Raw genomic sequence first — 27,684 nt, 5'->3', positions numbered from 1 at the left:
CGAAGGCTTTCATGGCCAGGATCACAGGGTTGTTGTATGTTTTCCGGACTGTATGGCCATGTTCCAGAAGCATTCTCTCCTGACGTTTCGTCCACATCTATGGCAGGCATCCTCAGAGGTTGGGAGGTACTGTATATTGGAAAACTATGCAAGGGAGGTTTATATATATGTGGAAGGTCCAGGGTGGGAGAAAGAACTCTTGTTAGTTGGAGGCCGGTGAGAATGTTGTAATTAGACACCTTGATTAGCATTGAAAAGCCTTGCAGCTTCAAAGCCTGGCTGCTTCCTGCCTGGGGATATCTCAATTTTCTTGTTTCCAACCTCTGAGGATGCCTGCCATAGATGTGGATGAAACATCAGGAGAGAATGCTTCTGAAACAATTTATGGAAGGTCCAGGGTGGGAGAAAGAACTCTTGTCAGTTGGAGGCCAGTGTGAATGTTTTAATTACTGTATATACTCGAGTATAAGCCTAGTTTTTCAGCCCTCTTTTAGGACTGAAAAAGCCCCCCCCCCCTCGGCTTATACTCGGGTGCGGGTCCTGGTTAGCTTATATTCGTGTTGGCTTATACTCGAGTATATATGGTACATTTATTATTTTGGGTATTATTACATTTATTATGTTACTCTATTTTTATTACTATTAATACATTTATTATTTCATTCTGATATTATTATTGTTATTGCATTTATTATTTTACTCTATTTATTATTGCATTTATTATTTGATTGCATTTGTTAGTCTTATTACATGTATTATTTTACTCTATTATTATTAAAAGGATACATAAGCACATTTACATTGAAGAAGATGACAGTGATGATTTAATCAAAGTTGGAAAGCCTTATCTTAAATTACAGTTTTATGTAAATACAGTAGAGTCTCACTTATCCAACGTTCTGGATTATCCAATGCATTTTTGTAGTCAATGTTTTCAATACATTGTGATATTTTGGTGCTAAATTCGTAAATACAGTAATTACTACATAGCATGACTGCGTATTGAACTACTTTTTTCTGTCAAATTTGTTGCTTTGGTGCTTAATTTGTAAAATCATAACCTAATTTGATGTGTAATAGGCTTTTCCTTAATCCCTCCTTATTATCCAACATATTCGCTTATCCAACGTTCTGTTGGCCCGTTCATGTTGGATAAGTGAGACTCTACTGTATTCAAAAACATTTCATCTTCTGATGCCTCAATTAGTGTAATTTTATTGGTATCTATTTTTATTTCTGAAATGTACTGGAGTCAATGTTTTCCCAGTTTTTTGTGGTAAAATTAGGTGCCTCAGCTTATATTCGGGTCGGCTTATACTCGAGTATATACGGTAATCACCTTGATTAGCATTAATCACCTTGATTAGACCTCACAACCTGCCATAGATGTGGGCAAAACGTCAGGAGAGAATACTTCTGGGACATGGCCATAAAGCTCGGAAAACGTACAACAACCCTGAAATGTAGTTTCCTTGCATCTCTGACTGTGGTCTTTGTGGTGTCATTGGATTGCTGGTCTATAGAAGAGGTTAAATTCTCCCCAGAATCCATACTGAGATAGAGAACGGCACGATTATATCTTTTTCGTGAGCTTTTGTTCCTTGAAGTTCTTGAAAGTGAAACATTTGGTGCCAGCTCTTGCTACTTTCCATTTTGTCTTCCAAATTTGGACACTTGGGATGTAGGTTTCAAACGCTTGTTTCGCTCGCCTTGGGGAGGCTTGAAAGACACAATTGTCTCCATTTGGAAAGCCGCTTAAAATGCCTTAATGCAGCCTTGTCCCTTTCCCATCCCACGTACGTTGAAATGAAACTTTTGACAAGATCTTCCACTTTAAGGCACGCGTTTTCGGTTTTGTTGGGCGCAGGGAGGGGAAGAAGAGAAGCGCTCGCTGCTAGTCAACCACTTAGAGGCAATTATGCTTCAATTTTGTGTGTCATGACATTGAATTGCTCACATTTCCATAGTTTAAATGTGGCAAGTTTCTGAAACACGTTGTCAAAACAAGATGCTTGAGAAGTTTAACTTGTGTGTGTGTGTGTGTGCTTTTTATAGAAACCCAACTTTTGTTGCCTTTGCAGGATTTTTTGGGGGGGGGAAAGATTTGCTCTTTGTGATGCTCACATTCTGCATTTACCATCTTTGTTTTCACAAAAGGCTTTCAAGCCTTGGTTTTATTTGGAACTAGCTTGGGGACCCAGTGGTGCCCGGATCTTTTGAGAAACGTGTGTGACAAGTTTGGGCCAGATTCGAAGTTGGCTGGGTTCAGTGCTGTCTGAATAAGGGTGAACTACAACTCCCAGAGCCAAAGGACAATAACCCTGAAACCCTGCCTGTATGTTCAGTTGGGCATGATGAGGCAGTGTGGCAAGTTTAGTCCAGATCTGAAGTCAGCTGGGTTCAGTGCTGTCTGAATAAGGGTGAACTACAACTCCCAGAGCCAAAGGACAATAACCCTGAAACCTTGCCTGTATACTCAGATGGGTATGATGAGGCAGTGTGATAAGTTTAGTCCAGATCTGAAGTCGGCTGGGCTCAGTGCTGTCTCTTTAAGGGTGAACTACAACTCCCAGAGGAAGAAGTGAGTGAAGCTACTTGGTCCATCCTCCCCCAATCTACCCCAGGACGGAAAGGGGTTCATGGGGGTTCTGTGGGCCAAATTTGGTCCAGTTCCGTTCCTGCTGGGCGTCGCAGTGCCTGTGGGATTCGTAGCGATTGAAAGTACTACAAATCCCATCACCAATGGGCCATCGTCCCGCCAACGGCACCAGGCCGTAAAGTGCATCATGGGGGTTAAGCGTGCCAAGTTTGGTCCATGTCAGTGATTCCTGGCGGTCACAGTGGCCTGTGAAAGTGGAGGCCAATCAGGAAGCTGCCACATACAAACATTCACTTTTATTATATACTAGCTTGGAGACCCGGCGGTGCCCGGGTCATTTGAGAAAGGCATTGTTTGCCTGTTCTCCAAGTGTAGCCTATATCCAATGTCAGATGGGTTCAGTGGGTGGAGGTGAGCTCCAAATCCCATATGCAAGTCCCATCGTCCAGTGTCCATCCCCCTGCAAACAGAGACAGTATGTAGAGTAGGTCATGGGGGCTCCATGTACCATGTTTGGTCTTGATCAGTCATTTGTGTGGGTCGCGGTGCTCTCAGGAAGTGAGTGAAGGTATTGGAAGTCCTATCGTCCATGGTCCATCGTCCTCCAAACTGCACCTGGGTGTAGAGTGAGTCCTGGGTGTGTCAAGTTTGGTCTTGATGAGACATTGATGGGGGTGACAGTAGTCTCGGGAAGTGAGTGAACCTACTGCAAGTCCCATCATACAAGGTCCAAGCTCTTTCAAACCTCACCAAGATGTAGAGTGGGCCATGGTGGCTCTATGTGCCAAGTTTGGTTTTGATCAGTCATTGGTGGGGGTCACAGTAGTTCCAGGAAGTGAGTAAAGATAGTGCAAGTCCCATCATGCACGGTCCGTGCTCCCCCAAACTGTACCAGGATGTAAAGTGGGCTACCCTGCACTTGCGTGTCAAGTTTGATACAGTTTTGTCATTCATGGGCATCACAGTGGTCCTTGGTCCATCCTGCCCCAATATACATCAGGACATAAAGGGGGCCACAGGGGTTCTGTGTGCCAAGTTTGGTCCATTTCCATGATTGGTGGGCATTGTAATAGACTGTGGGAGTTAAAGTGTTTGAAAGTACTGCAAATCCCATCATCTGTGGTCCATCCTCCTCCAAATGGCACCAGGCCATAAAGTGCATCATGGGGGTTAAATGTGTCAAGTTTGGGCCAGATCAGTCATTTCTGGTGGTCTCAGTGGCCGGTGAAAGTGGCGGCCAATCAGAAAGCTGCCACATACAAACATACAAACATTCACTTTAGATAGATGAGACCCAGTTAGAAAAAAAATACAACAATCCAAAGGGCTGTATTTCTGATGCAGCTGTAAGGCTTGCTTTTTTTTCTCCCCTCCCGAAGAATGCAGAGAACTGTTTCTTCTATCTATCTATCGGCACAGATGTTATAAATATATGTGAAGGCTCAAGAGCTTAGTTTATTTTGATGCATAGACCGCAGAGGAGTTCCTTACACATGCCACTCCAGACGCATGTCGCTGAAGATCTGTCAAGGGCCCTACAGTGTTGCGTTGCGTGTTCGTGTGCGGCGTTCGTCTCTGATAATCGCAATGATATCCCTTGAACAATTTAGCATTTAAAGAATCTATTCTTCCACGTACGGAGCGCCGATTATCATTAATGCGAATTATGCGCCAATGTTGAAACGCCGACACTGAAGATTAGAGCAAAACCTAGAAAAATAGGTGTTGTCACTCATCATAATTTCCACGGTAGCGCTAAGCAAGGAGCTTGCCGGCAGTGTCAGGGAGGTTAAGATGAAGTTATCTAAAAATGTTTGCTTTTGTGGCAGGTGTTAATGCAATCTCTTGTTTGCAGGTGCGAAGGGTGAGAGCTTTGCTAATTGGACCATAGTGATTTCACTTCATTCCCACCAACCTTCCCCTTCCCCCTCTTTTATTAAGATCTGTGTGAAGAAGGTGTCTTTAGGCAGCTGGATATGAATTTCAAGCACAAACCAGCCAAAGTGAGGTGGGGATATTGGTGATCTATCAACATCCAGTGCAAATATTCTGTTGCAGAATGATTCCGTGGCTGGACCCAAACAATGGGGCATAATGTGGTGACACTTGGTTCATAGGTCTGTCCAAGCATAACGATTGCAACTTTGTCTAGGTGCAATCCTCTTCGTGTTAATAGTAATTTATTTATTTGACCAGTCATATGACCATTTCAATGTACAACACAAATAAAAACAAGGCAGAAAGGATAGGAGTACAGCAGCTGACCTTCTTTTTGATGTCAAAATCTTATTTTCCTGTGTGCCGTTGCGCCTGGGGCTATAACTCTTAGCGAAAGAGGCATGGACGTGACATCTTTCCCAAGGGAATTGCTTCTTGCCCTCCTTTAGGGAAACTGAACTCCCAAGGACCAAAACACTGTAGATAACTCAAAACTGGTTTTATTGTTCACAAAAGGTTATCCCAATAAGCTGGAAGTTTCAAAGGGGTAAAGGAAAATATACATTACAGTCTTTGGTTGTCTTAAGTCCAAGGAACTTTGTAGCTGAGAAGCTTTTCCAGGTCCCTCTTTCTCAATGGCTGTGAATGCCGGAGCAGTCCTCAGCCTCAGTCCAAATGGCCTATGTTTGAAGACACAGTCTTCCTCTGGTGCCAAAGAACTGATTTGAAGGCTCTTGAGACTCCTCAACGTTGTTCAGGTTGGCCCTGAACCTGAAGCATAAGTTTCAAGGGTAAGAACCTCAGAATTGGTGCTGAGAGGTAACTTAATCAAGGGTTTTTAGAGCCGTCTCTCTCTCATGTCCATCTGGTAGAAAGCTTGATGGTGGAATGAAAAACACTGACCCACTCCAGGAAAGGGTGGAGTCAAACAATTGAGCTGAGTAAGCAATATAAGTGATGCAAACAACATTGATTGACAGTTCTGAATAACCAATCAATCCAACTACATTTACAGGGTAAAGGCAAAATCAGGCATGATACAACAATTCAAATCTTGCAACTTACAGTTTGACATATAGATTTTATTAAGTATTTTTGCATACAGGTTTAAAATCGAGGAGTTCAAAAATGGGGGGGAGGAGTGGGGGGGTAGGGTGGATGGTGGAGGAGGGGTGAGCTGGGGGAGGAGGTTATAGGAAAAGGGGGAGGAAGAAAGGGAAAAAAAGAAAGGTGAGTTTGAGGAGGGGGAGGGGGAGGGGGAGAGAGAGGTTCTGGAGGGACGGTTGGGTCTTTGGATGTTAGAAAGTGGTCCTCTTGTGGTGTTGGCTATTCCGTGTTGTAGGATGGCTATCAATTTGGGTAGGGGGGTCATTTGCCTCATGAAGCGACATGTTGTATTGCTAGGTTTGGGTATTTCTGGTTGTTCTTATGGAATTTCTTTAGGGTATGTCCGTTTTTTCCTTATGTACTCTTCAAATATTGACCAGTCTGTTTATTTTATTGGTTGTCCATGGTGTTTCTTTATCAGGAAAGTTAGTCTGTCCATGGTCTTTATTTCCCATACTTTTAATAGCCATTGGTTAATTGAAGGGATCTGGTTTATTCTCCATAATTTGGCGAAGACGATCCTGGCTCCTATAACCAGATAGTTTAGGATTTTTTCCTCATTTGTGTCCAATTTCAAAATTTTAAGGCCCAATAGGTATAGTTCTGGTCTCATATGTAGTTTCTTTCCCACCCTGGTAGCACAGTGCGTTAAAGCTCATGTGCTTTCTGAGGTGTGTGTGGATGGGAACCTGGGAACATTCACATTTTTTAAATGCGAATGTTCCCAGGGTAACTGTATGTGTGGAACCGCCCTAAATCTCCATCTCCATATCACTTACCTTTCCACTAGAATGATTATGCTGGCCAGAAGGTTATTTCCATACTGGTTCTTTCCATACTGGCTTCCACTGGTGGTGGTGGTCTTCCAACAACATATGTGGCGTCCTAATTGCAAAGTCAGAATTGTGAAGGGTGTTTTGTTTAAATACTGATCCTGTATTTGTTACCTTTTTCTGTAGTATCCTTTTGTTGGTAAGAAATGTCTGTGATCTATTCCACCATTTCTTCAAGTCCAACCTCCACATTTTGAAGGCCTTAATCCAGTGGTTCCCAACCTTTGGTCCTCCAGGTGTTTTGAACTTCAACTCCCAGAAATCCCAGCCATCTTACCAGCTGTTAGGAATTGTGGGAGCTGAAGTCCAAAACACCTGGAGGACCAAAGGTTGGGAATCCAACAAAAAGCTAATTTTGGAGTAGTCCTACACTCAAAAGTACTTACTTATTATCGTTGACAATAATGGACATGATTTGACATGGTCAAAGTGACCTGCGAATCATATAGGACTTTATATGCACAAATATACAATTTGTATCTATGTACAAATATACAAATATAAAAGTTATTGTATACAGTAGAGTCTCACTTATCCAACAAAAACGGGCTGGCAGAACGTTGGATAGGTGGAAATGTTGGATAATAAGGAGGGATTAAGGAAAAGCCTATTAAAAGTCAAATTACATTATGATTTTACAAATTAAGCACCAAAAACATCATGTTTTACAACAAATCAACAGAAAAAGCAGTCCATAACACGGTAATGTTATGTAGTAATAACTGTATTTACAAATGTAGCACCAAAACATCACAATATATTGAAAACATTGACTAAAAAAACATTGGTTAACAAATTGACTACAAATAAAGATAGAATTGCATAAAATGAACTTACAGTAGTTACATTGTCAGAAATTAAATCCTTAAAAAGTTCAATCCTTGCTGCCTAGAGAAACAGCTGTGGATCGGGGCAGGAGGCAAACTGCATTGAATGATCCAGAACGTTATATAAGCGAGTGCTGGAAAAGTGAGACTCTTCTGTATTTGTATATTGTACAAATATACAATTTATATGTACAAATATACAAATATCTTATGCAATTTATGTAGATCCATTGCTTGACAGACTTGGCCATTGTGGGAAGACATCATGAGATGACACCTCCACTCGGTTCAATATAAGAAGTGTGTGTTCAGAACAAGAGTGGAAATTTTGAGTGAGAACAAATCCATATTATTGTTGGGCATTTCAGTAACAGAGTTACCACCCATACCTGTTCTCTTCTCCAGTCAACAAGGAATAATGAGCAAGCAAATAGCTCTGAAGACTAAGGTGTGTTTTGAGGGATCCTAAATATGGTGCCAACCTATACAACTCTTTAAGTCTTATGGCTGATTTTATTGTAATGCAGGGATAACACATGTGAGGGGCCATTTGGTGCTGCTCACACATGACTCCTTGAAAAAAACAACCTTCTGCATCCTTTGCAATGTTTGTCTCTAATATACACACATATATATATACACATGGACAAACTCAGTGGCATATTGGGTCCTAGATGCCATTCCCTGGAGATGGAACAGACTGGCTGCATCCCTAGAGAAGGCGAATGGGAAACATGTTGCTTTGTTTTCATACTGGGGCCTCTGGGAATATTTTGAGCGAGAGAACAGACCCCCCTGTCTGGATGGGAGGGGGGCACATGGGAAAACATACATACCCTGCTCCAACCCACACTGTTTGGAACTGCTCTCCCCTCCGTTCCTCATCATACAACACACACACTTTTCCTTCTCGATCGAGGGATCTGAAGCCCTTCCGAAGCAACCTGGCCGATTGCGGGCACCTTGGAAATGTTTTAATTTGTCGGAAGCAAAGGGACCCTCTCTCCCCCCCCTCTTGAGGTCTTTGCGGAGTCCGTTCCGGAGTATATCAAAAAACTTTCTGCAGTTCCGCCGGCTTCTGTACTGCATACCTCCTCCTGTGCTGACCTGATAATGTTTAAAGTGTGTTCTCCCCACCCCCTCCCGACACCTTCCATTGCCTCTGATGTGTACTCTCCATTAGATGCCGGGGAGGATGGGCATGCTCACTAGCAGAGACGGCGGGGGGTACAAAGGATGGCCACGCTGCAGCTGGGTTCACAGAAGGCTCTTAATGATGCACGGCCTGTCTCCTGTGCCCAGCGTAGAGGGAGCCATGGAGCGGCTGAGCACCATGTTTCGGAGGTTGATATGATAAGTCAGACTATTGTCCATAGGTAAAGGTAAAGGTTAACACTGACGTTAAGTCCAGTCATGTCTGACTCTGGGGGTTGGTGCTCATCTCCATTTCTAAGCCAAAGAGCCAGCATTGTCCGTAGACACCTCCAAGGTCATGTGGCCGGCATGACTGCTTGGAGCACCGTTACCTTCCCGCCGGAGCGGTACCTATTCATCTACTCACATTTGCATGTTTTCGAAATGCTAGGTTGGCAGGAGCTGGGACTAACAGCGGGCACTCATTCCGCTCCCGGGATTTGAACCTGGGACCTTTTGGTCCGCAAGTTCAGCAACTCAGTGCTTTAACACACTTTGCCATGTTTTCGAACTGCTAGGTTGGCAGGAGTTCAAACCCCGGGGCGGCGTGAGCAGCCGCTGTTAGCTCCAGCTCCTGCCAACCTAGCAGTTCGAAAACATGCCAATGTGAGTAGATCAATAGATACCTCTCCGGCGGGAAGGTAACGGCGCTCCATGCAGTCATGCCAATGGCCACATGACCTCGGAGGTGTCTACGGACAACACCGGCTCTTCGGCTTAGAAATGGAGATGAGCACCAACCCCCAGAGTCACACCCGACTGGACTTAACGTCATGGAAATAAGAAATTCTTGATAGGATTCACAGTTTGTGTGGTTATGCTGGTTTGTGATGACAACTACTGTACATTACAGTAGAGTCTCGCTTATCGAACGTAAATGGGCCGGCCGAATGTTGGATAAGCGAATATGTTGGATAATAAGGAGAGATTAAGGAAAAGCCTATTAATCATCCAATTAGGTTATGATTTTACAAATTAAGCACCAAAACATCATGTTAAACAACAAATTTCACAGAAAAAAGTAGTTCAATACGCAGTAATGTTATGTAGTAATTACTGTATTTACGAATTTAGCACCAGAATATCACGATATATTGAAAACATTGACTACAAAAATGCGTTGGATAATCCAGAACGTTGGATAAACGAGTGTTGGATAAGTGAGACTCTACTGTATATAATAAATATTCATTTTTTTTGTTCAACAATAAATGTTTTATTCTTTTTCAAGGAAAACTAAGACATCCCCTGAAAATAAGACCTAGCACATCTTTGGGAGCAAAAATTAATATAAGACACTGTCTTATTTTCGGGGCAACACGGTAGGCAATAGTTTACTACTTTCTAGCTTATGGCCCCTTCATTATGATCCGACATGTATGAGGCATTTGGATGAATGGACTGAATTATTTATGTGTTTTGAACTTGTATAATGTTTTTATTAAGCATTTAATTGATGTAATTGTGCTGTTTGATTTTATTGATTTCTGGTTTTTGGGGTTTTGAATTTTGCCAACCCCTGTAAGCCGCCTTGAGTCCCTACGGGTGAGAAAGTCGGGGTAAAATTTTTGTAAATAAATATATCACAAGAAGACCTAACTCACTATAATAGTCAATGGTAGTTGGGAAGATGGAATGCAGTCAGAACAGAGGAAGACTACACGATGTGTGGATAGAGTCAACCAAAGAAGCCACGGATGAATCAAAATCTGAGCAAGGCTGTTGAGGATGAGGTGACATGGTGGTTTCTTATTCATAAGGTCCACATTAGTCAACATTTATTTGATGGCAGTTAGCAACAATTGGCTGGGAGTTACATAAGACAGTTGTGTGTGGGTTGTCTGCTACATGGTTGTCTGCTACATGGGCAGTTTCTATGTTTCTATGTCCAATAACATACATTTAGAGTTTTAAGAATTCTGCATGTGTAAATATTAGCAAAAGAGTTGACTATTTTTGCAGGTGCGATCCTATTTCCTGCCTTACAATTAGTTCTTAGCATTTCAGAAACAAGACAGCTGATGTCCACGTTGATAGGCAAAGAACAAAAACTTCCAAGCACCCTTCTTTATTGTCATAACCTATTACTCTTTCTATATCCTCCGTCAGTTCAGATTTGTGGAGTTTCAAAGGGGTTATTCATTAAAATTAATATTAATTGATTGCATCAAATAACTGGAATACGTTTCTGCAGAGGACTCTGTGGTCAAATTTGTTTCATTTGGTAGCAGGCATGAAAGGAGAAAAAAGTGTGGCAGATTGTTTTTGAAGTATTACATGTGAACGATCAGCAGGAACATATTTCTCTACTCCAGCTAGATGTATGAATTAATTACAGACATATTGCCGACTTTTATGCTTCTCACCAGTTCTGTTCTGTTTTTGTAAAAACGCCTATTTCAAGTTGTTGCTCTTTTGTCATGTACACCTTTGAAGACCTTGATATATTGGACTTACTTTAGATGTCAGTGCAGTATATACTTTAAATAGCTTGGCTGCTTTCCAAAGAGTGGTGCAACAGATTCCATATTCTTCTCGAAACATAGGAGAGCACCATTTGAATATATCAAATGTAATAAGAAGGTCAAGTTGTCTCTGAACCTGATAAGGTGGTAGGACAAAGAGATGGGCCTTTCCAAAAGATCTGAGGGCTCATAAAGGGATGCAGTCCATCAAATAACCTAGACCCAAGATTTTCAAATAATTGTACACGCACTAACACTATGGAATATTTATCAAAACTTTCACAAAATCCGAAGTTCACTTCTGCCTTGTCTTGGGTTATTCATTTTTTTGGTGGTCATGGTGGTGGGAGCTCAGTATGGTCCCTCGAAAGTTCCCAGAGGCAGAAAATTGATCTGCCCACCCTGATCTATCAAACCTGGTATTCTGGACCATGAGAAGAAGACTCCACAAGCACCTCTAAAGCTCCCTGGGATGTTTCACATAATCATAGAGTTGGGAGAGACAGTATGTGCATACGTCTATGTGTATGCAACAAATAATAATAATAATAATAATAATAATAATAATAATAATAATAATAATAATAATAATAATATATACTGCTGGCATTATAAATTGGACAAAGGCAGAACTGGACAATTTGGACAGAAAAACAAGAAAACTCATGACCATTCATCATTCACTGCACCCTTGCAGTGATGTTGACCGGCTATATCTGCCTAGAAGATCAGGGGGCAGAGGACTCTTGCAAGTCAAACAAGCAGTCAAAGAAGAAGAACATGCCCTGGCAGAATATGTCAAGCAAAGCGAAGAACCTGCTTTGATTGAAGTCAAAAATCAGAAACTCCTCAAAGCACAGCAGACAAAAACCCAGTACAAGAAAACCGCACTACAAACTAGAGCTGACAGCTGGCACAACAAAACATTGCATGGAAAGTTCCTTGACAAAATTGAAGGAAAAGCTGATAAGGAGAAGACCTGGCTGTGGCTCACGAATGGGACCCTGAAGAAGGAGACAGAAGGCCTGATCCTTGCAGCCCAGGAGCAAGACATCAGGACAAAGGCAATTAAGGCCAAGATCGAAAAATCAGCTGATGACCCAAAATGCAGACTGTGTAAGGAAACTGACGAAACCATTGATCATATCCTCAGCTGTTGTAAGAAAATCGCAGAGACAGACTACAAACAGCAGCACAACTATGTGGCCCAAATGATTCATTGGAACTTATGCCTCAAGTACCACCTTCCAGCAGTAAAGAACTGTTGGGATCACAAACCTGCAAAAGTATTGGAAAATAAGCACGCAAAGATACCATGGGACTTCCGAATCCAGACTGACAAAGTTCTGGAACACAACACACCAGACATCACAGTTGTGGAAAAGAAAAGGGTTTGGATCATTGATGTTGCCATACCAGGTGACAGTCGATTTGACGAAAAACAACAGGAAAAACTCAGGACCTCAAGATTGAACTTCAAAGACTCTGGCAGAAACCAGTACAGGTGGTCCCGGTGGTGATGGGCACATTGGGTGCTGTGCCAAAAGATCTCAGCCGGCATTTGGAAACAATAGGCATTGACAAAATTACGATCTGCCAACTGCAAAAGGCCACCCTACTGGGATCTGCACGGATAATCCGAAAATACATCACATAGTCCTAGACACTTGGGAAGTGTTCGACTTGTGATTTTGTGATATGAAATCCAGCATGTCTATTTTGTTTGCTGTGTCATAATAATAATAATAATAATAATAATAATAATAATAATAATAATAATTTATTTTTCTATCCCGCCACCATCTCCCCGTAGGAGCTTGGGGTGGCTAATACGGGGCCAAACCCAACAAAATATGTGCCCAGAGCGTCCTTCCTTTATATGCAGGACAAAGCAACTATGTGCTTGGCTTTGTGCATGCTGGCTCAAAATGTGGTCTCTGACTTCCAAGTTACTCACACCTTGCCTTTGTTTCCGCTCTCAAAGTTTATTTCCTAAAATATTAACTGTGCTACCCGGATTTACTGTGTGTATTCTTTTCCAGTTGCTATCTGTGCATATTTGTTCAGAGGAATTTTGAGCAAATATTATTTTGCTTTGCTTCTTTATCTACCCTCGGAGTGGAGCATAATTTCCCTTAATGTATTCAGCCGCATTTCCCCTTTTTGCATTTTATCCCGCACTTTCATTTACTACTTGGCTAATGGTTGCTCCGTTTCACTGACATTTTTATAGCTACTATGACAACATTCTCCTTTTGCGTGATACATTCCTAATCGACTGCGATAGCAGCTTTGTGTTGCCTTCGCTCCTTCTGAACCGTGTTAAGATTCCTTTCAGCCCTCCAACCCAATTTTCAGAGGCAGTTGTGATTACACCTGTTTAAACATTTTCCTAGTGGTTTCATATTTGCACATGAATATGGTGCTGGAGGAAACAATTGATAAAAACACTTTCTTTGCAGTCAGGTGTGAGTCTCCACCACGACTGAAGTTAGCATTTGCAAGTGTCTCCATCACTTTGCGGTGTTCCAATATCATGATGAAAACGACTCTTTCCAAAAACGTTCGCTCTGTGATTATACGCGTGTGTGGCAATCTATTATTTTTCTTTTCAGTGCTTTTAATTGCCTTCAAAAATTATGAATTGTTTGGAGCGAGAAGGGGGGAACCTTTTGAGATTCTATTTTCCAGTTTCTTTATTGCAACAAAGCCATGTGAATACATTTCTCCAGGGTCACTTTGCGGCAAAGCCATACAGCTAATGCAAATTCTCTTTCATGTGGGGCTTGTGCTGCAACTTAGAGGTGGCAAAATGGCTCAAGAGTCCTCCTTTGTTGTTTTCCAACACTGCTTTTTGTTCAGTATCTAGGAAGCCTACCGAGAAAATAGCTCTCGTATTGGCAGTGAGAAGACCTGCCTAAGTATTCAGAAGAATCCCAAGGTAGAACCCTCTTTATAAAGATTCCATTTTTGAAATACCACTTATAGAATGAGGCCATTGATTTCCCATTTTGGGATGTGATCTTAGCAGGTTCTAGATTCTCATAGATCTTGTCCTGTTTGGTCTTTCAAGAACAGCCTTAAAACAATGTGGTAAGTAAATGAAAACTGCTTCACTTCAGCAAAACATAAAGAACAGCACACTCAGTGGTATAATGAAAAAGAAAGCAAGGAAGTCTTAGGGCAAACACAGTTCTTAAGTCTGATAAATTCCCAAATCAAGTAGCAGTCCTACTTCAGACAAAGAAACAGCAATAAATCCTTAGGAACAGTTTCCCAGATGCAGACTTGAAGCAGGCACAAGGGGAGCAAAGGCTTAGGCATTAGAGTCAGTTTGTTACCAGCAAAAGCTGGCTGCACCTGCTTCTGATTTATAGCCCTGAGTTCCCTCACAGCTGCTAGGGCAGTTCCCAGTTACTCGGCTGCATTTCTGGCAGCTATTTTAGCTGAACGACGTCTCTGCTCTGTTTCCTTTCGCCTTTCCTGAAATGTGGGTACTTGCAAAATCTCCTCCTCAGATTCTGACTGCCCCTCAGATTCATGAATACTTTCCTGCTCTTTTTCCTCTTCTGAAGAAGAGGAATCCCTAACAGATCTTTAGGCATAGAGTTTTAATCATCCAACCCAGCCTGTAGTCCTAGGAGAACTCTTGTATTTGACCAACCATAGTAGAGTACTTGAATGTGCTACAGAATAAACATGGTTTTCAGATGGACATTAGCAGTGTTGCTCCCTTATGCACTGAAAATAAGGGAGCATATCCTCAGTGCATAAGGAAACAACACTGATAATGTCCATCTGATGTGTCTGATAGGACTAGCCTAGAACTAGTAACTAGTAATTAGTAACGATATCAACTAGAGAGTCTTCTTGTGTACTACCACCAAGGTCTGACCAAAATAGATGTGAAGTTCACCCACTGGAGAGTTATCTTGCACCAGTAAGGTTCTCATGATATTCTCAGTTTTATGTAAGACCCTCCAGGTCAGTGGTTCTCAACCTGGGATCCCCAGATGTTTTTGGCCTACAACTACCATAAATCCCAGCCAGTTTACCAGGTGTTGGGATTTCTGGGAGTTGAAGTCCAAAAACATCTGTGGAAAGTCCTTGCTTGACATAAAGTTCTAGAGAGAGACAAATCAAGATTTATTATGTTGTTACGACCTTTATACTCAAGCCATTCCGTCCAAGCTGGAGAATTTGAAGTCCACAACTTAGCCGAGGATGCAGCAAGAAACAAAAGAAATTATTTGGATGCTAGTTATGGAGCTGAATTTATACTGCAGTTTTAATTCTCTTGGTGTCAATTTGGTGTATTGTCTTTAATTAAAGGTCAGCAGAAATTGAACTGCAAACCTCAGGGAGACTTTAAACTGGTCTTTTAAGCTGTAAGGCTGCCCATTAGATATGATCTTTCTCTGCTGAAAATTTTATCCTATGGCTGCGCAATGTATGTGCAAGTTAAAATGGGAGTTTAACCCTCTCAAAACTATCAGTGTCCTTGGTCATTCAAAAACTTTCTTAGCCAACTAAACTTCAGGTTCTTCAACACCTACTCCAGCAATAAGTATTTTGCAATTTTTGAGATTTGCTTTTCTATCATCTTGACTATTTTCAGAAGATCTGTATGGAAACAAACATAATTCTTATCTCCTAAATAGATTACATTTACTCTTCAATGCAGGGTTGTCTCTTTTAAAGAATTAAGAGACATTTCTTGCAGAGGCCACACATTTGGACTAACACTAAAAAGTCTTGGACTAATCTTGGGCTAACATTGAAAAATCAAAGTATGGAAAGTGTAGCTCAAGAGGTACAGTGGAATAATGTGTCGTAACATCTTCACCTACTTGGACATCATGTGGGGTAGGCTTTGGAGCAAGATATCTCTTAGTTTTCTCGACAAGGAGCTAGCTTATAAAAGTAGAACTGAGCCACAAGACTTAACTAAGCAGAGACTTTTTTATCTATATATATAAAAGAGTGATGGCATCACGGTGACCCACAAAACAACAAAACTACAAGCCCCCCAACCTCGAAATTTGACAACACAACCCATCATCTACGCCTCTAGGTTGATACAACAAAAAGAAAAGAAAAATAAAGTCCCAATTTGAGAGAGAGGAATAATTGTTTTTATCCAATTGCTGCCAGTTAGAAGGCTAAGCTCCTCCAACTTGGTCTCCTAGCAACCCAATAAAAATAATAAAAAACAATAAAAATTAATACAATAAAATACTATAATAACAGAAAATAACTAAAAATAATATAAGAAAATAATAAAATATAATAAATAAAAATATAACTTACAATAAAATTAATAAAAATTGCAAATAACGTCAAATAAAAATTACACAACAATTTTTAACCAATACCACCACCACTTTGCCACAGCAACGCGTGGCCGGGCACAGCTAGTAGTGTCATAAATTAGTTAAATTAGCCTCCACGCATAAAGCGGTACCTAAATTTCCTACTTGACAGATGCAACTGTCTTTCAGGTTGCTTAGGTCAACAACGAGCTAGGCTATTTAATGCTCAGGCGCTCAATCTGACATGGGCTGGCTTTGAACTCATGACCTCTTGGTCAGTAGTGATTTATCGCAGCTGGTTACTAACCCATCTGTGCCAGAGACATCATCCCTCACCATTGGTCTCTGCGGGCACCACCATACCATGATTCACACTCCTATTTTGGTATTACTGCAGGATCCTGTCGTTCTCCTGTTTGGTTCTGCGCATAGTGGTTTTAGAAAGCTTGGGTTGGCCAGGTCTGTATAAATCATAGGTGACTTGACTTTCTGGCACTTTCAGATCAGAACAAACGTTTCTATTCTGTACTTCAAGAAACACATTGGAGGAAGTGTTTTACCAATGTGTTTTATAACCTGGATGAGAGTGCTTGCTCTTGGCTCTAACAAGACAGGGCAGAAAGCACAACGTTGCAGTTGTTGGAACAATATAGCTTTGGATCACTTGGTGGTACGTAGTTCTCATTAACCAGAAAGCATGGCCCAACAAGAAAATTACAACACAGAACTGAAAGAGCCATAAAACAAGTTGGGTATCCCTTATACAGAATCCTTAGGACCAGAAGTGTTTTGGATTTTGGAATACCTGCATTTGCATCTAGGTACATAATGGAGGTGAGACCTAAATCTAAACATGACATTCCTTTAAGTTTCAGCCTGAAGGTTATTTTATACACAACATGTACATGAATCAACATTTGCATAGAACCTGAAAGCAAGGATATTACTATCTCAATCACCCATGTGGACAATCTTGAATTTTTGGGTACAGTCTTTCAGATTTCCACATATTGGATGCTCAACGTGTTCCCGTGCTTGGTAACCTGTACAGTAAGAAAGATTGGTGGGTTACTTGGATGTTCCCCTTGGTTGCAGTGTGAGCTTAGACCAAGAAAATTTACAATCTATATATATATAAAAGAGTGATGGCATCACGGCGACCCACAAAACAGCAAAACTACAGGCCCCCCAACCTCGAAATTTGACAACACAACCCATCATCCATGCCTCTAGGTTGATACAACAAAAAGAAAAGAAAAATAAAGTCCTAATTAGAGAGAGAGGAATAATTGCTTTTATCCAATTGCTGCCAAAGGCTAAGCTCCTCCAACTTGGTCTCCTAGCAACCCAATAAAAAATAATAAAAAACACTAAAAATAATTAAAAACACGAAAAAATTAATACAATAAAATACTATAATAACAGAAAATAACTAAAACTAATACAAGAAAATAATAAAATATAATAAATAAAAAGATAACTTACAATAAAATTAATTTAAAAATACAAATAACGTCAAATAAAAATTACACAACAATTTTTAACCAATACCACCACCACTTTGCCACAGCAATGTGTGGCCGGGCACAGCTAGTTACATATATAAGAGAAACATTCTTATACCTATATCTAGATTATTTTAAAGAAAGTGAGTGTTTACACCTAACTTTTCTTATGGAGGGTAGAATGTGCTTATCTAGCCAGATATCATTATCTTTGTGTCGGTCTTAATGCTTAGAAAAAACATACAGTACAGTTTTCTGGATCAATATAATTTCATAATCAGGAACCTACAACACTCATTTCTGAATCTAAAGCAATCAAAATAAATCTATTTATTTTCTGTTTTTTCTCCTTTCTGATACTGTCATTAGGCTTTTTCCAGGAAATAATGTCCAGACATTAATTCTCTATCCATATTCATTCTCTAGTCCCATCTGGATTTTGCCGCATGGTAGGCATGTGTGATCTAGGAAAAAAATGGTTCTAAACTTGCTTGAAAGTAGCGGGCGTTGGCGCTTCGTTTCTAAAGTCATTTCCAAATTTTGAAGCAAAAAGTTCAAAACTTTCCTAAACTTCCGAATCTTTGTATTTACCTCGTTAATGGTGGATGCGCATGCGCATGAAGGAAAACATTGTCAATGGGGAAAATTGAGGGGCTTCTCTCTCCCTCACTTTTGAGCTATCCTAATGAAACTTGCTACAGTGGTAGAACACATTTACCACCGTTAGCTTACCAAATCTAAGAATGTTTGACTTATCCTCAGATTTTTGGCGAATTTCAAAGTTTTTATAAAAAAAACGTTTTTTAATAAAAAATAAAAATCTGTTCCTGGTTATTTCCTGTTTCATTGGGTTTTCTTGGGCTGAGAATGTGTGACTTGCCCAAGATCACCCAGTGGGTTTCCATGGCTGAGTGGGGAATCAAGCTACAATCATAGTCCAACTCTCAAACCACTGCAGTACACCATGCTGTCTCAAAATTGGCCCACTGCTAGCACCAGCCAGGAGGAAAAACGCAACATTCCTTATACCTGCTATTGAAGCAGTCCCAGTGACCTGTGTGCTCTACTAAGCTGAAGTGTCCACATACAGTTTCTTTACATCTCACAAACATTCACACTTCATTGACGTACACTTTTCCAAATGCAGTCGGGATGTGAAGGTAAGAGGCCATTGCATGCATCATTTGCCAGTTGCATTTCTGCCCATGGTAGAAGTCCCACACCCACTTTTGAGATGGAGGCTGCAAAGGAAATTACGAAGGTATCTTTCACAGGACTCTTCCCTTAACCTGGTTGCTCCCGCATGCCTTTGCTGGTTCTGTTTTGAATTCACCCATGAACAGCTCCTTGCCTTGTGGGGAGGAGTTGAGTGTCTCTGCCTACTGTCTCCTGTAGGTGCAGCCCCAGCCCCAAATGGTGAGGTCTTGCATTCTTTTCCAGCTCCCGGATTACTGGAGAGGAGGATTATGAAAAATGCTATTCCAGGTAGGAGATGCAGTACGGTCTTCATGTTTCAAAGAGCTTCAAACTGTTTCCCTCTCCCTTTTAAAACCCAGCAAAGCCCGCCATTTGGATTGAAGAGGGTGCTTTTTAACGGAATCCCCAAAATGTCAAGATATGTATCCCAATTTGATTTTGGAAGCTAAGAAAGAAAGCCCTAGTCAATACTCAGATGGGGAAACCACCAACAAATATCAGGTGCTATAGGCTATATCAGGGGTCCCCAAACTAAGGCCCGGGGGCCGGATGCGGCCCTCCAAGGTCATTTACCTGGCCCCCGCCCTCATTTATAATATAATATTTTATATAAGTTAATATTGTGCTATGCTAATAATATAATATATTGTATGTACATACAGTTGCTCTGAGTCCCCTTCGGGGTGAGAAGGGCAGAATATAAACGTAGTAAATAAATGTAGTAAATGAATAAATAAATCATTTTAGACTTAGGCTTGCCCGAAGTCTGAAATGACTTGAAGACACACAACAACAACAACAACAACAACAATCCTGATTAACTTGACTATCTCATTGGCCAGAAGCAGGCCCATACTTCCTATTGAAATCCTGATAGGTTTATGTTGGTTAAAATTGTTTTCATTTTTAAATATTGTATTGTTCTTTCATTGTTGTTGTTATTTTGCACAACAAATAAGACATGTGCAGTGTGCATAGGGATTTGTTCGTATTTCTTTTTCAAATGATAATTCGGCCCCTCAACAATCTGAAGGATTGTAGACCGGCCCCCTGCTTAAAAAGTTTGAGGACCCCGGGCTATATTATTATTATTATTATTATTATTATTATTATTATTATTGACACAAAGACACAGTATGAAACAGCAAACGAGATATATATGCTGGATTTTGTACTACAAAATCACAAGTCAAACACTTCCCAAGCATTTAGGACTGTGTGATGTATAATAATAATAATAATAATAATAATAATAATTATTATTATTATTATTATTATTATTATTATTATTATTATTATTATTATTTTATTGTATGACACAGCAAACAAGATAGATATGCTGGATTTCGTATCACAAAATAATAATAATAATAATAATTAAAAAAAAAACTTTATTTATACCCCGCCACCATCTCCCCGTGGGGACTCAGGGCGGCTTACATGGGGCAGAGGCCCAAACAACATAAGGACAAAATATAAGCAACATAATATAATCACAATATAAAACTGATAAAACAGTATTCACAAATCAAACACTTCCCAAGTGTCTAGGACTGTGTGATGTATTTTCGAATGATGCACGCAGATCTCAGTAGGGTGGCCTTTTGCAGTTGATAGATCGTAATTTTGTCAATGTCTATTGTTTCCAAATACTGGCTGAGATCTTTTGGCAAGATCTCAGCCAGCATTTGGAAACAATAGACATTATTATTATTATTATTATTGACACAAAGGCATAGTATGACACAGCAAGCAAGATATATATGCTGGATTTTGTACCACAAAATCACAAGTCGAACACTTCCTAAACATTTAGGACTGTGTGATGTATTGTAATTATAATAATACTAATTATTATTATTATTATTATTATTATTATTATTATTATTATTGTTATTAGTGACACAAAGACACAGTATGAAACAGCAAACGAGATATATATGCTGGATTTCGTACCACAAAATCATAAGTCGAACACTTCCCAAGCATTTAGGACTGTGTGATGTATTATAATTATAATAATACTAATTATTATTATTATTATTATTGTTGTTGTTGTTATTAGTGACACAAAGACACAGTATGAAACAGCAAAGGAGATATATATGCTGGATTTCATACCACAAAATCATAAGTCGAACACTTCCCAAGCATTTGGGACTGTGTGATGAATAATAATAATAATAATAATAATAATAATTGTGATTTTGTGATATGAAATCCAATATATATATCTCGTTTGCTGTGTCATACTATGCCTTTGTGTCACTAATAATAATAATAATAATATTTATTATTATTATTATTATTATTATTATTATTATTATTATTGACACAAAGGCATAGTATGACACAGCAAACAAGATATATATGCTGGATTTTGTACCACAAAATCACAAGTCGAACACTTCCCAAGCATTTAGGACTGTGTGATGTATTATAATGATAATACTACTACTACTACTACTAATTATTATTAGTGACACAAAGACATAGTATGACACAGCAAACAAGATATATATGCTGGATTTTGTATCACAAAATCACAAGTCGAACACTTCCCAAGCGTTTAGGACTGTGTGATGTATTATTATTATTATTATTATTATTATTATTATTATTATTATGGAATATATTTTTTGATTTATACACATTAACAGTTTACAATGTAAACAGAACACAAAACAATGAATATTTTACAAACACATAACTCCACCACCAATGGCTGAACAAGTATAATTTCCTTTGTCATTTGTGTATGAGTCAACTAGTAAACAAATGTCCTGACCAACCTGGTTGCTTTGTTTTCCCTTGTCACACTCTAAAATATATTTAATCAAAACCTGACCAATATGAATCAAATTCTGGTCTATTAATTTACCCCCAAAATACTTTCATTTCCATTGATAGTTTATCATTTAAGGCTATGTTGCATACCTCCCCATACCATGTTTCCAGCGTGAGATTGGTTACAATCTTCCAATTCCTTTCAGTATTATTACTAGCTGTGCCCGGCCACGCGTTGCTGTGGCTAGGACTTAATTTTTCTTTTCGTTGTATGAACATAGAGGCGTGAATGAGAGGTTGTGCTGTCAATTTTCGAGGTTGTGAGGCGTTTAGTTTAGTTGTTTTGTCCGGTGCTGTGATTCCATTACCCTTTTATATATATAGATAGCTATGCCTGGCCATGCGTTGTTGTGGCTAGGACTTAATTTTTCTTTTCTTTTTGTTGTATGAACATAGAGGCGTGGATGAGTGGTTGTGCTGTCAATTTTCGAGATTGTGGGGAGTTTAGTTTAGTTGTTTTGTCCGGTGCCGTGATTCCATTACCCTTTTATATATATAGATTACTACTACTACTATTTTTCTTGTTAGTACTGTTCCATTATTTGGGCAGAAGACACAAGGGGGCACTAGAGAGAGAAGGATAGTTCATTTTACAGGGGTAGAGGGTAGGTTGAAGGAGGAAAACTATATCCCCCTCTTTTCATGTTTTTCCTCCCACTCATGTCCCTGTCATGGAAACAACCTTTGTTTATGACATGAGATGTGTTGGATGTGTGTATATGTGTGTTAATAACCAGCAAAATTGGGGAAAATGGTTTTCCTCTTTCAACTCCCCCCCTAAAATGGACTATCCTTCTCTCTCTAGCACCCCTTTGTGGCCTCTGCCCAGATGATGAACAGTACCTTATTGTTCATACCCTGCTATTTCTCACAAAAAAAAGACTCCAAATAAGTTACAATAAAACCAATACAATGCAATTTACAAACATTATAATAGGACTAAAATATTAACGTTACTAAAAATAAACAGACTCCTTCAAACTGTTTAAAAATATAGCTAAAACCATAACACTCCCCGGTTAGATATATGAGAGGAAAGAACTAGAAAAATCTCAAGGAAAACCCTCTGTAATTAATAAGTTCACCATAAATTGATAGGCAGCTTGTAGGTTCAGACATATACACACATTTCAAGTTGACATGTCCTAGGATAGTGGTTCTCAACCTGTGGGTCCCCAGATGTTTTGGCCTTCAAATCCCAGAAATCCTAACAGGTGGTAAATTGGCTGGGATTTCTGGGAGTTGAAGGTCAAAACACCTGGAGACCCACAAGTTGAAAGCCACTATCCTAGGAGATTCTAGGAGCTGCAGTTTCTTTCATTGTCCAGGTACTGATTTCAGATCCTAACAAAGGGGAGGTTTCTACTGGTTGTCCCATCTTGTTGCAGAAGATCTCCAGTTTGTAGGAGGAGAGTGACATCAAGTATGTGTCACATTGCAAGAGCCCACATGTTTATATTTCTCTGTAGTCCAAAAGAGTAACTTCTCCTAACTCCGAGATCACATTGTTCTTCCATTGCCAATGGATTCTAACTCATATCTGGTGCTCAGTTTCAATGTGTGATTTTCTTCTGTCCTTGAATTAAGAGAGTAGACTGTAAGGCAGGGGTCCTCAAACTTTTTAAGTGGGGGGCCGGTTCACGGTCTTTCAGACTATTGAGGGGCTGGACTATGATGAAATAGTCCAAAATTAGGATTGTTGTTATGTGCCTTCATGCTGTTTCAGACATAGATCAACCCTAAGTTTAGGACAGGGGCCAGGCCAATGACCTTGGAGGGCCACGTCTGACCCATGGGCCTTAGTTTGGTGACCTCTGATCTAGACAATCTCATAAGACCATAGGTAAGCAAAGAGACCTCCAAAAACCATCTATGATGGTCTCATAAGACCATAGATAAGGAAATGGACTCTCAAAGACCATCTAGATAGTTTCATAAGACCATAGGTAAGGAAAGGGGCCATCAAAGACCATCAGAAGACCATAGATAAGGAAAGGGACTCTCAAAGACCATCTAGTTGGTTTCATAAGACCATAGGTAAGGAAAGGGGCCACCAAAGGCCATCTAGACAATCTCATAGGACCATAGGTAAGGAAAGTGACCTCCAAAAGCCATCTAGGGTTTCATAAGTTTGTAGCTAAGCAAAGAGACCTTCAAAGACCATCTAGATCATCTAATAAGACCATAGGTAAGCAAAGAGACCTCCAAAGACCAGGTAGACTTAGGTCAACCCTAAGTCTAAAGTTTAGGACAGGGGCCAGGTAAATGACCTTGGAGGGCCGCATCTGGCCCACGGGTCTTATTTTGGGGACCCTTGCTGTGAGGGCTTCAGACTGGAACATTGTCTCTTCTGTCTTTGGAACATGGGTAGTTTGGGTTGTATCCTGCTCCCACTTCTTAGAAATGATCCCATGTTGTGGCCCAAACCAAAATGTATCTGATGATACCAAAACACACCTTAATCAACAATTACGTAACAAAATATAATATAAAATATACACATTTTTCCAGAGGATTGATAAAAAAAAAATTCAGCTCCTTCCCCCCAACTGTTAATGCATCTTTTAAAAGCCACTAATTACTTATATACCCAATAGTAAGAAATGTTTAAAATATACAGCCCAGCAGTTAAATATGTTAATAGGGAATTATTAAAGTGAAGTGTGGATTCTTGTCATGAGCTTTAATAGTTCCTCTAAATCTGTTTTGATTTATGGAGTCAATGTGGGAGGCATTAATATCTGCTGTCACAGCCTGTAAGGCTCACAGATTTTCCAGGTTTCAACTTATGGTCCACTTGGAGCCGTTAGTGTCGAATGGCGCAATGAGGGCCTTGCACTTGAGAGCCAAGCCTTATGTGCCAAAAGGTTCTTATGAAACTATTGGTTAAAAGATGGATTTAAAAAAAATCCTAACTGCACCTGCAGTATAACCTGTATGGGGGTGAGGATGGGAATGTAAACACAAAGCAGGGATTTTGTCAAATATCTTAAACATTTCCCCGTCCAACTAAAATATTTAGTGGCTCAAACTTTCATCAATAGAAGGACCTCAGCCCTTTTTTCTCCAGAGAGACATTGGAACTGGAATACATTATGTTGGGAAATTCCATCAGGAATGTTTCCCAAATCTTTCCAGAAAAGACATGCTTGGGAGGGACTCAGGTCTGCCAGTTTTTAGGCAATCAGAATATTGACCAATTTTTCTTGCACCTGTTTTAAAAAGCACCCTCTAAACTCTAAAAGAATATTATAAATCATAAAAAATTACGATTTACAGCCTAAGGAAAAGAGGAAGGAGAATCCGAAGGGAGAGAAAAGGAGCCCAAGCGGCAACGGGAAGAGAAGGAGGCGATTTATCAACACCTGATTGGTCGATAAAACTTAAAATAGTGTATAAGTACTAAAATAATTGATAAATATTAAAATAAATATAGCGTCCCTACTTTGTGGATTTTCCCTCATTGCGGGTGGTCCAGAAACGTAACCCCCGCAATAAGTAAGGGAACACTTTATACTGTATACAGAAGTATATTCAAGATAAAGTGGAGCTAAATAATAATAATAATAATAATAATAATAATAATAATAATAATAATAATAATAATAATTTATTCTTATATCCCGCCCCATCTCCCCAAAGGGACTCGGAGTGGCTTACAAAGGGACCACACCCAACAGTATAATAAAATACAACAGTAAAAACAAGTCCGAACACAACAATAAATACATCAGAATAAAACATACAGCTACAACAATTGAAAACAATTTAAAACATCTTCAAAGATCCTGAGCGATATATTTGATACTTCAGTCTCCAGACTAAAGGGCGAGGGATAAGGTTAACAAAGTGCAATGTATTATAATTTCTAATGGGATGGGAACATTCTGTTTGATTTTTGGAAGCCCAGTGGTCTTATATTCTCAACTTTTTAAGTAAACCTTAGAAAATGTTGGTTAATAACAGAAGTGAGATCATAGAATCATATAGTTGGAAGAGACCACAAGGACCATCCACTCCAACCCACTGTGATCCTCCTTGGACCTTCGAGGCTTATCTTAAATGCAAGTGTGGAGAACCATTATTTGGCTCAGAGTTGTAAGATCTTGTTGAGTAGAGTAAGAGCCAAAAGTAGTTGGAGGAATCTCTTCTCTCCTTATTATTTCTGCTTTCCTATTTTGTTCTCCATGCCATCCAGTTCTATCTTCTTTCCCACCATCATACCTGTAGTCTGTTTACAATAGGACAGCTATTTCTTTGCCGGAGATATGAATTGACTGCTTCATAAATGCTTTTGCATTTAGGTTAGTGGTTCTCAACCTGTGAGTGCCCAGATGTTTTGGCCTTCAACTCCTAGAAATCCTAACAACTGGTAAACTGGCTGGGATTTCTATTTACATTTATTTACAGTATTTACATTCCGCCCTTCTCACCCCAAAGGGAACTCAGGGCGGATTACAATGAACACATATATGGCAGACATTGAATGCCAACAGACAAACAACATATATAGACAGACACAGAGGCATTTAACATTTTTTTCCAGCTTCACGATTCCAGCCACAGGGGGAGCTGTTGCTTCACTGTCCATTAGTGGCTGTACTTCCTCATTCCTTTCCTCGTGTTTTGCTGGCAGTTTTATGATGTTGTAAATCAGTTAAATTAGCCTCCCACATAAAACGTACCTAAATTTCCCTACTTGACAGATGCAACTGTCTTTCGGGGCTGCATAGGTCAACAGCAAGCCGAGCTATTTAATGGTCGGGGGCTTAACCCGACCCGGGCTTCGAACTCATGACCTCTCGGTCAGTAGTGATTTATTGCAGCTGGTTACTAGCCAGCTGCGCCACAGCCCGGCCCAAAATTGTAGACCAAAATACCTGAGGACACACAGATTGAGAACCACTGATTTACGAATTGGTAACCCTTAAAAGATCTACTCTCCTCTGCTATAGTCTGCTAAAGATTGAATCTTCACATCATTTCCACGTTGGCTTTGTGGAAAGGCTACATTGAAAGTTGTACGCATTAGGGTCTAAGTCAGTGGTCGTCAACCTGTGGGTCCCCAGATGTTTTGGCCTTCAACTCCCAGAAATCCTAACAGCTGGTAAACTGGTTGAGATTTCTGGGTAGTTGTAGGTCAAAACACCTGGGGACCCACAGGTTGAGAATCACTGGTCTAACTAAAGGTCAATCCTATGTTAGAAATATTATTCTAGGACATCTTCAGAACAGATGTATAGTTCTCCCCCTCCCCATTATAGGGTGCTGTGTAGTGTCAGAGACAGAACGCCAGTGAGTAAAGCAAAACTCAGTTTATTGAGGTTACAAAACTAAAAATGCCCGTAGGAGACAAAAAACAGGGCAAACACTTGACTTCAGTGTGATAGGTAACAAAAACAACTCAGATTGAGCTTAAACAACTCAAAGGGAAAAAACCCGGGTTAAACAGAAGTATAACCCGGATTAAATCAAAAGTGCTTACTTCAGCCTGGCAAACAATGCAAACAAAGGAGGATCAACAGGAGTCAGAATGTAAACAACAGACTGGTAGCAGATTCCTCTCTGCTACTCAGAAACAGCAGGAGACTAAACCAGGCTTGTTTATTCCTCCCTGCAGCGAAGGAAAACGTGGTCGTAGTCAGGATTCAATTTAAGGTTCAACAGCCAACAATATCCAGGTCCAGGCTCAGCAGTCAGGGAAACGGCAGTCAGCAGGGTCCCAATCCGGTCCAGAGGTCAATAGCCAAACGTAGCCGTCTAGGAATCCAAAGGTCTCACCGATAAGCAGCAGAAGGGATAATCCAGAATCGAAGTCAGTCAGTCCAGCGTCAATCCAGTGTGAGTAGGTATTGCCCGT

The 27,684-nt window shown here is 40.1% G+C and overlaps 1 protein-coding gene across 3 annotated transcripts in view; it reads left to right on the top strand.

The window, feature by feature from the left end:
* znf423 (zinc finger protein 423) overlaps positions 1 to 27,684 on the top strand; it is a 499,271-nt gene that overhangs the window by 286,819 nt on the left and 184,768 nt on the right. For 2 of the 3 annotated variants that reach the window (XM_062961910.1, XM_062961912.1), the window contains one exon: positions 19,176 to 19,265. The exons of the other annotated variant lie outside the window; for it this stretch is intronic. In XM_062961910.1, the coding sequence (XP_062817980.1) occupies positions 19,176 to 19,265 (90 nt within the window). The remainder of the gene's footprint in view (positions 1 to 19,175; positions 19,266 to 27,684) is intronic. 3 annotated transcript variants of the gene reach the window in all.

Source organism: Anolis carolinensis, unplaced genomic scaffold (assembly GCF_035594765.1).
Source record: "Anolis carolinensis isolate JA03-04 unplaced genomic scaffold, rAnoCar3.1.pri scaffold_9, whole genome shotgun sequence".
Taxonomy (NCBI): domain Eukaryota; kingdom Metazoa; phylum Chordata; class Lepidosauria; order Squamata; family Dactyloidae; genus Anolis; species Anolis carolinensis.
The sequence above is the reverse complement of the archived record's forward strand: the minus strand, read 5'-3'. Positions and strand labels throughout refer to the sequence as shown.